The sequence below is a fragment of the Populus nigra genome, chromosome 1, assembly GCF_951802175.1.
Source record: "Populus nigra chromosome 1, ddPopNigr1.1, whole genome shotgun sequence".
NCBI lineage: Eukaryota > Viridiplantae > Streptophyta > Magnoliopsida > Malpighiales > Salicaceae > Populus > Populus nigra.
Window position 1 is genome coordinate 12,945,162 of NC_084852.1, and position 14,604 is coordinate 12,959,765.

At 32.2% G+C, this 14,604-nt stretch overlaps 1 protein-coding gene across 2 annotated transcripts; it reads left to right on the plus strand.

The window, feature by feature from the left end:
• The first annotated feature begins 5,052 nt into the window (after positions 1-5,052).
• On the plus strand, positions 5,053-8,787 carry LOC133690491 (uncharacterized). Of its 2 annotated transcripts, none has more exons than XM_062110717.1 (6): positions 5,053-5,170; positions 5,501-5,675; positions 5,778-6,458; positions 7,427-7,871; positions 8,010-8,091; positions 8,396-8,787. In XM_062110717.1, the coding sequence occupies exons 1-6, from the start codon at positions 5,141-5,143 to the stop codon at positions 8,597-8,599; spliced, it is 1,617 nt and encodes a 538-aa protein (XP_061966701.1). In that variant the 5' UTR covers positions 5,053-5,140; the 3' UTR covers positions 8,600-8,787. The 2 variants fall into 2 exon arrangements, with proteins under 2 accessions (XP_061966701.1, XP_061966708.1); XM_062110724.1 differs by having other exon boundaries at positions 5,784-6,458.
• The last annotated feature ends 5,817 nt before the right edge of the window (positions 8,788-14,604 follow it).

Genomic DNA, 14,604 nt, shown 5'->3' on the forward strand with positions numbered 1-14,604 from the left:
TCAAGACATAACAATCATTTTCTTATAAAAAGGTTTTAAAAGACTTGTCTATTATGTAGATTACTATTAGAGACTAGGAAATTGAAAGAATCATGGTATGTAATAACTCAACTTTATAAAGTTGATCAAACTTTAGGGAAAAAAGAGAGTTTATGTTTAAAAAATCTTCGCTGCAAAAAAAAAAAAGATTGTGTAATGGGATTCTTAGGACTCTTAAGAAATTTTAAAATTATTCTTACCACTATGTTAATATGTTTTAAGAAACCAACAATGATATCAAAGCTATTGTTAGACAATTAGGGTTGTTGATCGCATGTTTTGATTGCTATTAGCATTAATTGTGAATTAAAATTCAAATTAATTTTTCCAAAAAAATTTTTCTCTCATGTTTAAAAGAGGGTTTTCTTGGTTATTTTTTTTTTTGTAAGATCTAATCAGATTTTTTTAGATATAGATGGAATCCACTAGGAAAAAAAAAAGAAAACAAAGTTTGAGAAGGTTAAGCTAGGTTTGTTGGAGAGGCAGCAGCTTATGACTGTTGTTTTGTTCAGACACACTAATTTGTTTGGCATTGTTTCTGGCATCATGCACCGCTATTGCCTTGCACTACAACATGCATGGTGTGAGACTACAGGTTATGCAGTGGTAGCCTTAGCTTTCGCTATTATGGCAGTCACCATTAACAACAAGGAAGAAAGAGAAAAGGAGAAAAATTACGATTTCATCCCTGTAATCATATTTAGGGTTTTAAGGGTAGAATTCTAAAGCTACCCTTACCATCTATTTTAAGATAGAATTATGATGCTACCTCTGTCTATATAGAATATTGATCTATATTAAAATATAAACCATAGATTAAATTAATTATAAAATTATTCTTTTTAATTGGATTAGTACAAAATTAAAATGTTTAATTAATTTTTTTTTATTTTTTGAAATATCCTAATTGGATTAGAATTTAATTGAAATGTCTAATTAAATAATGTTTAGAAAAAAAATAGCTTTTTTAAATAAAGAGAGTTTTTTAAGATGGAAATTTTTATTTAATTGATCTTATAATAATTTAGGATGTCAATAAGAATTTTAACATGATTAGTTTTCTTATTAATTCTTGAAACATGTTTTTTCAAAGAAAAATACATTAAATAAAATTATCAAATTGAGTTTGATTTAATATTTGTAAATGTTAGAAATATTATTTCAAAATTGTATATAAAACTAATAATTGGAATTGAAGCATGAAATATATTTAATTATGTATATTAATGTGTTTTTATGCATGATGCATGATTGTAGATATTAAAAGACCATTATGGTTGTATTTTTTTTTTTATGGTTGAATCGTTGTAAAATTAAATAAGACCTACATGTCTTGCTTTTTTTTTTTCTTATAGGTTGTAAAATTTGTTTCACATCTAATTTTCCTATAACATAACTTGAGATTTCTTATTCAATTATATAAATTTTATGCAATTTAAAAATATAGGGATTTATACTGAAAAATTATTTTGTAATTTAAGATGAAGAATGAATGACGAAAATGATACAACTATGATGCTCACATGGGATACAAGTAGACTTGTAGCAGCTACCTAGTATTTGACAGCCTAATTATCTTGGATGGTTTGAGGGAATTAGTTTAGATATTTTCAAACTCATCCAATTAGAATGACATGTTAGGGGGTATGACTTTATATAATTTTTTATGTATGATATATCAATCATGTCATATAATAAGGTCTAATTAATATAATAAATCTCTCATTAATATATTAAGTATATATTGAGAATATGATTTGTTTTCTTTTAATTTTATAAGTATAAAACAAAAATTTCATTCATGGATAATTTGTTGAGCCATTCAAGGTTACTATAAATTGAATATATTTAATGTTAAATAAATTAGATTATACTTAATTCAATTTATATAAATTATCATATAAGATTAGAGATGATAGTTAGGTGTGACATATATGATATGTGTTATCACCTAACTAATATAGGAGTTACATAGAGAAATATTTAATAAACTATATTATATATCTAATTTAATTTATTTTAGTATGCTAACCCATTCGAGGTCATACAAATTAAATGTGATTCTACCCCACCATGAGATCTAAGTAAGATTTTCTAAATAAATTGAGAGATCTATTAATTTGCATGAAATTAGTGAAAGATCAAATTATAATTAAAAACCTTATCTAAATTTGGTTATGAATATGTATGCATGAAACCAATAACTTGTTATCTTTACATTATTAAGTTGATATATCACCTTGAGTAGTGATATATCCCTACATAGCATAGTTAATGCTAACAAATTAATTGGATCGAACTTCTTGAACTGGTACCAAATCATGAAAATGATTTTGAAAAAAAGAAGAAGAAAGTTCTAAGTTTTCAGAAATTCAATTCATTTTTTCCGTGATAAAAATGTTGAAGAAGAAGTTAGAAATGAGTTCTAACATCATGTTCATGATAATGGGCAAGTTACATATATATTTATCATGTAATTAAACATACTAAAAAACAGAAATTGCGTGCTCTGTCTTTATTTTTTAAGGTACTAGAAAACCAATCTTTTGGTTATGATAAATAAGATTATGGATAATTTATAGTTAATATAATTAAACCTATAAATTTAGGGTGCCGTGGCTGTTTTTTAAAGTGTTTTTTTATTAAAAAATATATTAAAATAATATATTTTTATTAAATAAATAATTTTAAATATTAACACTTTAAAATGATTAATAAAATAAAAAAATATTTTTAAATATTTTTTTTTAAAAAATTTTATGCAAAAACGCTCGATATATTTAAAGCTCTATCTGTTGTGAAAATTAATCACGTGACCTGCTAATTATTGCTTCCAGGAGTCTGAATGGAAAAATGAATCATTTCAGTCTCAGAAATAAAAGAAAAACAATCATATCATTAAACAAGACTTACCTTTACACAGTTAGATACATAAATAATCCTTTATATAATAAAATTAACAACCTATAATTTGACATTGCAATCTTCTAGCTGTACAAGAAAAATAACATCTTTAATAATTAAATATAAAATTATCATTGCATGATTCACATTGTGTAGTGTTTTTTTTTATTAAAAATTATATTAAAATAATATATTTTTTAAAATTTATATTTAATATTTATAAAGAAACTATCTCAACCCAATAGTTTTAAGTTTTTAGATGAGGTCTCAAAATATAATTTATATTATTCTGTAACACACTCCCTCAAGTAAAAACCTTTAAGTTTAAAACTTGCATAAACTCATACTATATTATACTTAATTTTTATCAAATAAATTGGAGTGGTGAGATTCAAACTCGTGACTACTTAGTCTTCAAGGTTCTGATACCAAGTTAAATAATCATTTCGATCTAATAACTTAAAATTTAATGTGAGATTCGAAAATATAATTTTTATTATTCTCTAATAATATCAATATAAAAATAATTAAAAAATATTAAAAAAACAAATTGAAAATAAAAAATATCTTTTTACGAACGGTGCCCTGGTATTAAAAAAAACCTAGGGTTTAGTTGCACTAAGAAACAAATCTATTAAGTTACTGGTTGATTTAATTATTGATTCGACAGTTAAAATATTGATTTAATGAAGGAGGTCTGTCGGGCCAAAATTCTCAGTGCTGCTGCAGGCGGGGGGAAAAAACGTAAGAAATTAAGGTGGTGGAAGTGGAAAAAGAATCCAAGGCTGTCAGAATTAGAGTGATGGATGGAGGGGCCGCCTCCATTCCGAGGCAATCAGTCCTGCCTTTTATTAATGTAATAATAATTATATTGTCTTGACGTGGCATATATTTACACCTTTAAATATTTTATTTAATATTTATAAGTACGACGCCGGATGGTTAAAAGAGTTCTTTATCTTTCAAAATCAGAAAAAATTATTAAATTATTCTAACCCTGCTAATATCGATAAAACCACTCTGAGAATTGATTGGTTTTTTTAATATCAATCAAAACCTTCTTTAAGCTGGCTTTATATTTTATTTAAATTTTTTTTAAAATAATAATTTTATTTTTTATTTTTTAAAATTTATTTTTAATATTAATATGTTAAAAAAATTATACTTAGAATAAATCAAAATTATTTATTTATTTATTTAAAATTCTGGTGATTGATGGATGGAAAGATAATGACGTTAATTTAGTCATTATAATAACACGAGCAGCTAGGGAAGGTAGGGCAGCAAAAGCAAAGCACTTAAGCGTGATGGACTGCAAGAACCTGGTCTTAATCATTTTCCACGTTTCCTTCAACGCTAGTGAATAATCGGCTGGTCAAAGTAAGAAATCGCCGACCAGGCAATTTGGATTGACTAGGAGTAGGTAGGTCCCTCTCCGGAAATTGAATGCGAAGGTGGGCCAGCATTGACGTGGAGAGATCTGGAGGGAGAAGCTTTGAACTGATTGAATAGGTAATTGGTTCAAACAGTGGACTGGTCAGCGCTTACACCTCTGTCTGTTTCCCTCTTAAAGAGTAAATTACGATTTAGCACCTATATTTTTATTATCTTATATTCTACTCCCTATGGTTTTGAAAAGTACATGTTAGTCCCTCTATTAATATTTTTCAATGTAAGAAGTTTGGGAAATCCAATTATGAATAGCCCTTTTAGTACTGTAATAATGGTTGTTTTAAAAACAAAATTATTTAAAAATATATTAAAATAATATTTTTATATTTTTTAAAATTTATTTTTAATATCAACATATCAAAACGATTCAAAAACACAAAAAATTAATTTGAAGCAAAAAATATTAAATTTCTTTTTTTTTAAAAAAAAAAACACTTTTGAAAAGTAAAAACAGACTCGAGGTATATTTGATAAAAAAACAACTTACTGTGATGAAAATCGACACAAGAATATTTTTCATAAGGACTTAATATCAGGGTTTTCAAGAAAGGGAACTAACTAGTTATTTTATAAACAATACAGGGACCAAATAAGTAATTTACCGAGACACCACTTCCCTTTAAACTTGGCAGGCGCATATATCCCATTCCATTTCCATCGAGACTGGTGCTGCTTTCTAGATGAGTAGAGGCCGAGTCCGTGTGGAAGAGAGACAAACTAATCCCAGAAAGAAAGAGATCTAATCATGGATTACGAAAGGATACACAAAGTGCAGGTACGAGTCTTTTTGTTCTTTGATGACCACCCATTTCTTGTTTCTGGCTGTTCTTCAACTTAATGGCTGTTTTTTTTTTGGTGTTTATGTGTTTTTCTTTCATGTCCCTTTTTCCCATGCTCTACTAATTAACTGCTTTAATGCATTTCTTATTCTTTTTTGTTTTTGGAAGTTGAACACGATCTTGTTTTCTCCAAGTTAGGTGCAGGGAAGATGTGTTTTTTGGATGTTTTGCTCTTCAAGAATGAGTACCTTTACAACATATAATATTGCTTTAATTTTGTATGTTAGCAGCGTAATAGTGTTTTTCTCTTAATTGATCAAATGCAGAGTGGTATAATATCTCCTAGCAAGCTGAGGATGAAGCTCGTAGGACCTCACCATCACATAAAGAAGGATGGGTCAAACAGCAATTCCTCAAGAACTTCTCCCTCCAAGCTTCAGGATAACGAATTTGTCAAAAACAGCTTATTAGCTTCCGATTTTGGAGATTTCGGTGAAGAAGGTTGGTATAACTCTCCCTCATCACTTGATTATTTTTTGAGCTTTTAAACTTGTGTTGCACTTAATGATTATTTGTTTGTTTATATTGAACTACGCTCTCCAGTTGCAGCTCTCGGCTTAGAGGTTGCATCTGTTAACTTTCCGAGTGAGGCGGTGTTGGACCTCTGCCAAGCTGACCTGCCGATGGAGACGGTGCCCAAGGAAATTGGTGACGCTGGTCGTGTTAAAATGCAGCCATTCTCAAAGTGTGAAAAGGGTAATTCAAGTGCAGTTCACCCTGTCAGGACAGTAGAAGATGAGAACCTTGATTACGATAGCAATGCTAGTTCGTCCAGCTTTGAGTTTCATAATGAGAGATCGGTAAACAATCAATTTTCAAAGCGATTCTCAAGGCCTATGTCTTCTAAGTGGAATGATGCAGAGAAATGGATAATGAAGAGGCAGAATGTACAACCCAATTATGTTAAGAAGAATAATAATTTACACAACCAAGCTAATAGGAATCCAGTAACAAGTGTGGACAGGGTTGCTCCTGCGTTGTCAAATTATGATCCAAGATCATCAAATAGCAGGGTCGCAGACACGAAGCTTATAGATTTCTGTCTGCCTTCTTATCAACAGGCGTTTGAAAAATTCTCCTTCATTCCTCCTGGATCTCTCACAATTTCTGGTCAAGAAAATGGGGTTGACACCCTAGTCGATCGATGTGCTCAGAGTACAGACTTGAAGGAAGTGGATCAAAGGGAATTATCTTGTACGAAAATCTCAACACAAGATTCAGCAGGTAAATCCGTGCACATCTATGCTTTATTGATTTTTAATATGAGAATCTTCTCACTGTTGCTTTGTGATGGATTTGGATTAAAAGACATCCTCTGAAACAAAAGAGTGTTGTGTGGAAGGAAATCAAAGACACAAGACAGTTTATGTTTCATTGATTCATAATGGCACCTTGGTGATGGTAGTTATTTGTTCCGCTTGATGTCCTTCTATCTAAGTGATTGAAGAGGAGGTCGAGAATTTGCTTTCTTATTTATCTGCTTGATATCGTCCACCTCTGGTCTGCCTGCAGTCAGTTACCAATACTAGAGGAAGCCCAAGGTAATCTAAGAACTAGGGGTAGGTCTATTGAGCGACTGTCTGGCGAAATGGACATGGTGGTCTGTGAGCGTGAGGCAGATAGTCAAGTTTGTAAATTGTCTGGTTTGTGGACTTGCAAAACTAGAGTGGAGGATCTCTGGGCAACAATGTTAGTCCAGACGAATGTTTACTGATTATTTTTTTTGTGTTTCTTTCCTTTTTATTCTTGATCTTTTGTTTTTCAATTTGTTAAATGGATGGGCTACATAACAGGATGTATCTTCCCCCTTTCATTCTAGTAGAGGGAGATTGAGCTCCAAGTCTCTTGGGGGTAATGGCAAGTGTTTTTTCCTGCTAAGATAGCTAGCTTCTACACAAGTTTGTTCTATACAAGTATAAACACTTAGAATGATTCAAATTAACTGTAGCGTACAATGATTTAAATCCTTCAGGATAGGTAGCAGCCTGCCTTGGGGGTATATTCAATCTGTCAGGATGCAGATTTTCAACTCGTCTGTGTAAATTTAGAGAATCATGGTGTCCATTTTCCTTTTCCTGGAAGAATTTACTTGTCTTTTAAATTTGTACTTTGAATTCCTGCTACCCAATATCTTATTCCTCTTCTTTATCTACTGTTATTTCTCTTGATGATTTGATGATATGAACTTGCAGTTGTTCCTGTCGTAAGATCAGTCTGTATGAGGGATATGGGAACAGAAATGACCCCTGTTACAAGTCTAGAGCCTTCTAGGACTGCTACACCTGTAGATGCAACAACTCCACTCCGCAGCCCAACTTCTTCTATCCCATCTACTCCCCAAAGAAGGGCACCAGCACCCACAACAACAGATCACTGCTCCAATGATGATACACAACACGCCACTGGAAATGGCAAAATAGAATTGACTGAGCAAGAATTAAAACTAAAGACGAGGAGAGAGATTGAGGCCCTCGGTGTTCAGCTTGGCAAGATGAATATTGCTGCTTGGGCAAGTAAAAATGACCAGCAAAAACATGCATCTTCACTTGAAACTACTGAAATGGAGAACGAGCAAATCGAATTTGTAAAACGTGCTGCTGCATGGGAGGAAGCTGAACAATCTAAACACACAGCAAGGTTTCTCTGTTGAGACTAGCCATGCTAAACTTGACATAAGTCATTGTTCTCCTGAAACAAATTGGGAGCTTTGATTAGCTTTTTGGCAAAAGATATTTCCGAAACTTGAATCTGACAAGAACTTTTTAACTATTTCAGATATAAACGTGAAGAAATCAAGATCCAAGCATGGGAAAGTCAACGGAAAGTGAAACTAGAAGCAGAGATGCGGAGAATAGAGGTATTTGGATAATGATGGTCCACATTTAGTAGAAACAACTTCGCCCCAGTATTGCATTTTTTTCCTTTTCTTGTTTAATAGAATATGGTGGAGACTGAGAATCTGATAAGACTTGGTATTAATAACCAGGTAAAACTATGTGGTTAATCTTTAGCCAAAACCTAGGGCAGGAACCAGGCATCACAAATGATTTACTGCCCATCTAGAACTTGTGCTGTCATCAAATTTGATAGATTTTGGCTTTGAGTTCTGTAATGTTGTGATCAAGTGTTACAGACTAAGATTGAAGCGGACTTATTTTCAGGCTCGAGTTGAACAAATGCGAGCCCAAGCACATGCGAAGATGGTGAAGAAGATCGCAATGACAAGGCAGCGATCGGAAGAAAAATGGGCGGCAGCTGAAGCTAGAAAAAATCAAGATGCAGAAAGAACTGCAGCCCAAGCAGAATATATTCGTCAAACAGGGCGAATGCCATCATCTAATTACATTTGCTGTGGTTGGTTTTGATGTTACTGAAAGCAACGGTCCAAAATAAATTGCTTGGTACTCTTGTTGAGCTGAAATGGAGTCTCTTGTTTTGGATCTCTAATGATCCATAGAGTGTTCCCGTGTATGTTGCTCGATCTTGTATTCAATAGGACTGACCTCAGTTTGTAAGTTAATACATCAAAGAGAGCCTCTTTTCTGTTGAGCAAGATGAATTTCTTTCAGGTATCATAGTATGTACTTTGAATAAACTGGGCTCGCAAGCCTTTCAGTGAACAGGCATAAGAGGAGAGAACTACTCTCAACTGAAGGTATGGCAAAAGAATACTCTACCCGAAGTGCACTTCATATTCAAGTGAAGCTTGCATGCGCAGGCTTGCATGCTCAGCCGAGACCCCAGAGAGCTCTGATCTGAAACTACTCTCCGTTTGGGACCCCTCTCACTACCCTCTCAGCCGTGGGCAACGGATTTCACATTTTTACATGCAATTTCAACCCCAGCGCCTGTCTTTTTGCTTCGCACTACACACGAGAAGCATAATCTCATGTCTTTGTTTACATTCCAAAGAATGGAGCAAAGCCTTTTCAAGTTTGCAAAACCAATCTGCTCAGAAGAGAACACTCACAAGTTCCAGTCTATTCGAACATAAACTTTTTTGGAGCCAGGAAAGCTTGAAGAATGGCATGTTCGTTGAAAGTTTTATTCCCCCCCATTGACCAGCTTGGATTCAGATGAAACGCAAGTGAATCAAATGAGATGAGGAATTAAAAGCAAAATATACTGGTGGAATATGAACCCATTTTGCGCGCTCTCGAAAGCCTGAAGCTTCTTTATTTGCGCTATGTGAGGCCATGTCTGTAGATCCATTCAAAACTAGGGATGGCAACGGGTGGATTTGGGTTGGGCTATACTTTCATGTGTCCCTTTATATTATTTAACGGAGAAAGGGGACGAAAATATTTAATTTCTATCATTGGAGGATTTTTATTGGTAAAAATATATTAAATTGTAATAAAATATTTAAAATTTAATGCAAAAAAAATTAAGTTCAAATGAATATAAAGTATAAACAATAAAAAGATAATGCATAATTAGCTGATTACTAGATTATTGATACTCATTACGTTGCGAGTCGAATAAAAAAATATATTGAATAATTGTTAACGTATTTTTTATAGGAAAACATTTTAAATTGTGTGGTGATTGATTTAATATAATTTGGTTGACTCTGCAAATAAAAAAACAATTTAAATGATTGATAACAATATAGTTTAACTAAAAATAAATTCAAGATGATATCTTTTTTAAAATATTGAGATGACACCATATTGGATTGATTTAAGTCAAATCGAGTTAACTTATCAAATTCATAACCCCGATCATGAGACTAAGACAACCCTATAGAAAGTAAATTAAACAAAGTTATAAATTTCAATTCTCAATCAACTCATTGTTCAATTATAAAATTGAAAAGGAATAAATTAAAAAGGATAAAAAATACGATCAAGGTTAACTCGGCTAAACCAACAAAACCTGTGACCCGAGATATTAGATCAAAATAACCTTATAAAAAATAAATAAAAATAAGTTATAAATTCTAATTTTTAACACGAGACAAGAAGTTGCGAGTTGTATTCTTGGGTATCATAATGTATTTTAAAATTTAAAAGATGTTTACTCTTAATAAAATATATGAACCAAGGAGGCGGGAGTTGTTAATGCTAATAAAAGAAATAAACTAGTAATCTCAGTTGATTTGGTGGCTTCTTCTTGGCTTATGTTAGCTGCTTTGGTGCTGTTTCATGGGGTTGCTGGCCTTCTCTGGCTAGGGAGATACGTTTCCATGGGGATTTGGGATAGCTAATAATCTCAGTTGATTTGACTGTGATCTGTGTTGAGATCAGTTACATTTGCTTCCAGCTAGCTTATTCGAGCTGGGCACCCAGGACTCCCTGCAGTTCTGCTTCATGCAACTTTGCAGAACTTCTACCTTGTATTTAAAACTCATCGCCTATATATATATTCTGCTGTTTTGATTTTCCTCCTCCTCTAATTACGTGTTCATTTTGCTGCTTCGATCATATACATGATCACTCCTACACAAAAGCACAGTTCAAAGTGCTCATTCTTTCTCCCACTCCATGCCCACATTCATCGATCCCTCGCCCTACACTGCATCACCTCCCATGTTTGGTACTGTTTTCAGTCATCATAACTACTGTATCCATCGTCTGTTGCAGGTTATTTCGTTGCTAAACGTGCACCTAAGCACCGAAGGGCTTTCTTTTAGCTGCTAAGAAAGTCGTATTTTATCTGCATTTTCTTCCTTCATAGCAAGCTTCACCTTCCTAATTGAATCCTTACTAGGTCAGTTCAGTAATCACCCATATATTATTCTAGGTATTTTCATAACTCGAATTATAAAAATAACTTCTTTTTTCATAAAAAAGGACATAATATATATAAGGGTGTTTTTTTTTTGTTATTTTTGTTTTAGTCATGGAGGCATTTTCGGTTTTTTACAAGTAAAAAAAATTGTTGACACGTGCTTTGCACGAGTCAATTGCTTTGTCATCTTCGGGTGGCGTGTGCGACTAACTATTGTAGTTGAAATCAGGCTCCCGCCACATCCTTTTATGCGTTTTGACGTCCTCTTCTTTCCTGGGTGGCACATGTACAGTTGTGAAGTATGGTTTAATGCCGATTGACTTTTATTTCTTTTCCTTCTCTTTTTTTCTTAGATTGCATGCTGGTCATGCAAAAAATTATAACAGCCCTTCAATTTTTTTTTATTGTTGATTCAGTCCTTCTTCTTTTAATTGCAATTGTTTTATTTACATTGATTATTTCTAATTGAATTTTATTTTTGATTTCGTCCCTGACTGTTTGATTTTGTTAGTTTTTTTTTAAATGGTCTTTGTTTTTTTAATTGCTATTGTTTTTTGTTTTCAATCATTTTCTTGATTGATTTTTTTTTTCTTCAATTCCATCTCTGAACATTTCTTTTCATTGATTTTTATGTCAAGTTTGGTGTCAATTCTTGTAATTGTTATTTTTTTTTTATCATTTTTATAATTGATTTGTTTTTTTGAATTCTATACCTAAACTTTTAATTTCACTTAAATTTTCCCTTAACATTTAATTTCAGTTGGTTTTAATGTTGAATTTGATCATAATTTTTTTAATTGCTATTTGTTTTGTTTTGTATTGATTTTTTTTCTCAATTTCATCCCTCAATATTTGTTTAGGTAGAAATCTTGCTTCTTTATTTTTTAAGGTTTGTCTTTAATGGGGTCACCGTAGTCTCATGATCTAGGTTATAGATATGGAAGATTAGCTCAGGTCGATTTTGATATTTTTTAAAGGATTTTTTTTGAATATTTTCTTTGTTTTGCTATTTATGGGGTCATTCTAATTTAATATCTTATGTCATGTGTTTGATTTATTCATCCAAGTTGGCTATCAGGTTTGTTCGAGACTTTTTTTATATGTTTCCATCGTATCGATAAATGTTCATTCCTTATATTTTTCTGATATGTTCGGCTTTTTATAATATTTTTTATCGTGTGGGTTTATTCAGTCATTTTTAAGCAATGAGTTTTTTAGTGTGAATTTGTCTTTTATTTATTTAAATAAAAAAGTTTAGTGAACATAATCGCATAAATAAATGGTTATCGATTTATTTAACTGAATAATTACATAGGCTTTTCAAATAACACTTTTAATTTTTTATTTAAAAAAACACATGGGAGCAACATGCATACGTAGTATTTGTTTTTAAAAAAATTATAACCTGCATGCAAAATTCATGTTGGAAATGTTTTTTTTTATTATTTACACTTGACCTATTTATACCATTTTTTTGTTCATTTTTTTATTCTTTTGTATTTTTTTCTTTACATTTTTTTTTGAGATTTATTCTGCACATATTAAGGAAATGGTGTTTTACTGTGGCAATTGCAACATTGTTCTATTTTTTTTGCCATGTTAAAAATTAGCTTGAGATCTTATATATTTTTTTGTTGATGTATATAATCTTTATTATATATAAGCGTCGCTTTTATGATTCACGGTTATATATTTTACTTGATATAAAAAAACACATTAATGACACCTGCACATTAAATTTTTTGCGTTGAAAAAAAAATTATTCGACCTGCAGCTAAACAAATTAAATAAACATGTTAACACTTTGTTTTTTATATTTATTGACATAAATAGTTCTTATCAGCCTTTTGAATTATGATTAGAATTAAAAAAATAATTTAAAAGCTTGCTTGCATATTTATTTTTTGTTTAGTAGAGGCATAAATCTTGTGGCTGATCCATTTAGTATCAAGTGCCTGTTAGTCATCATGTTATAGAGTTCAAGAAAGGATTTAACACCTTGTGCAATCTAACGAAGACAATTCTTAAGAATAGAAGGTTGACATTGACACAAATGGGGAACTAAGAGAGCCGAAGAATGCATAATCAAGAGCAAGAGGAAAGCGTTCTTGGGCTTCCTATACGATGCCGAATCATTTTATGGGCCATTCAAGCTATAAACGTAGATTTGTGGGCTGAGCAAGCTCTGTCCATAATCTTCCCATTGCTGCCAAAATCTCGACAAAAAACCATGCATGTTGGAAGATCCTCATGAGCTTATGGGACGGTGATTGTAACTCAATGAGTCGTCATCTTTCCTAGAGCATTTTCGAACTCGAGCCTTTCCTTGTTGAGAGCTAAAATCTCAGACAGTAAAGACACAACAGCAATGTCATGGCGAAGCTCATCTCGCCTGTGTGATGGGGAAAGGGAATAGAGAGGCGAGGCTTGTATGTATCAATTTTGAACCTAACAAAAATTGAGGGATGTAATTTAATTGAGCAGGCTATAATATTGCTTTACAGAGATTACTAGTTCGAGTATTATAAATTTTAAAATCATTAGAAAATTACATGATTATTAACTTCAAGGTCTTGAAAGATTAATTAAAATGGATATAAACTAGCTCGAACACCCACGCTTATATATATATATATATATATATAATTTAAACTCGACGGGGCAGAGGTCAATTCAATCAATTTCTTGATGCGTTGTAAGCTAGAAGAAAAGGGACACCCCTCCTTCCTTCCTTCCCCACACAGTTGCGAAAGGGTCTCCGAGAGGGTTGGTGGATTGCCAGCCCTACGTCTTATTGCTGATAGCGTCCTTCCTTGTCACCATTCCAATCCTCAGGAAAGTCCAGTCTACACTCAATGCCCCACAACATGCATCACAAAACACAAACCCTTAATTCCACCATTACACAGTGGCCCATGCAGTCCCACAAGAAAGGAGAGCTCAACCAAACCTCTTTCTTCTCTCCTTTCCCTTTCACTGCTTGAAAGATCATCCTCACAGCCATAAAGGGAACGTAGAATCTTGTGAAATTAGGTTTTTAGATGGAGGATATCTCGTGCCTCGCGAGGCAAACTTTTTGCCTGCGAGTGCCATTCTTGAAATCCAAATTGAATAGGGAAATTAGCAGACTTTTGGGACTTGACATTGAGGCAGATTTGGCTTGATCGTTGTTTTTGTATATAGCATCAGTAGCCTGGTCAAATCAAAAGCAAGGGTGGGACTGGGCGGCTGGCTGGGGCTTTTTCCAGACCAAGAACCTAACAAGACAGGCCATTTAAGCATTAATGCAAACCCTAGAAAAAGTGGATTTCACTTTTCAATACCTTGCCGCCATCAATCTCCAGCACGTGTACCTGCACCTAAATTAGCTACCCATCTACCCTATTTATTTTTACATTTTAAAAAATATTTTAAAATTTTTAAAATTTTTAAAATTTTTTTATTTTAAATTAATATATTTTTAATATTTTTAAATCATTATAATATACTGATATTAAAAATAGTTTTTTTTAAAAAAATATTATTTTAATACAATTCTAAATAAAAAACAAATTTAAAAACATCTTCATTCTACAGTAAAATTTAGCTCATTATGGACTGCAAAATAACAAAAGCAAACAGCTGAGCTTGCAAAATA

What these genes read in the sequence shown, in the direction of transcription:
- LOC133690491 (XM_062110717.1), top strand. Translation starts at nt 5,141, where the DNA reads ATGGATTACGAAAGGATACACAAAGTGCAG. An exon ending in AAAGGATACACAAAGTGCAG is followed by an intron (nt 5,171 to 5,500) that starts GTACGAGTCTTT and finishes GATCAAATGCAG; the next exon opens with AGTGGTATAATATCTCCTAG. An exon ending in CAATCTAAACACACAGCAAG is followed by an intron (nt 7,872 to 8,009) that starts GTTTCTCTGTTG and finishes TAACTATTTCAG; the next exon opens with ATATAAACGTGAAGAAATCA.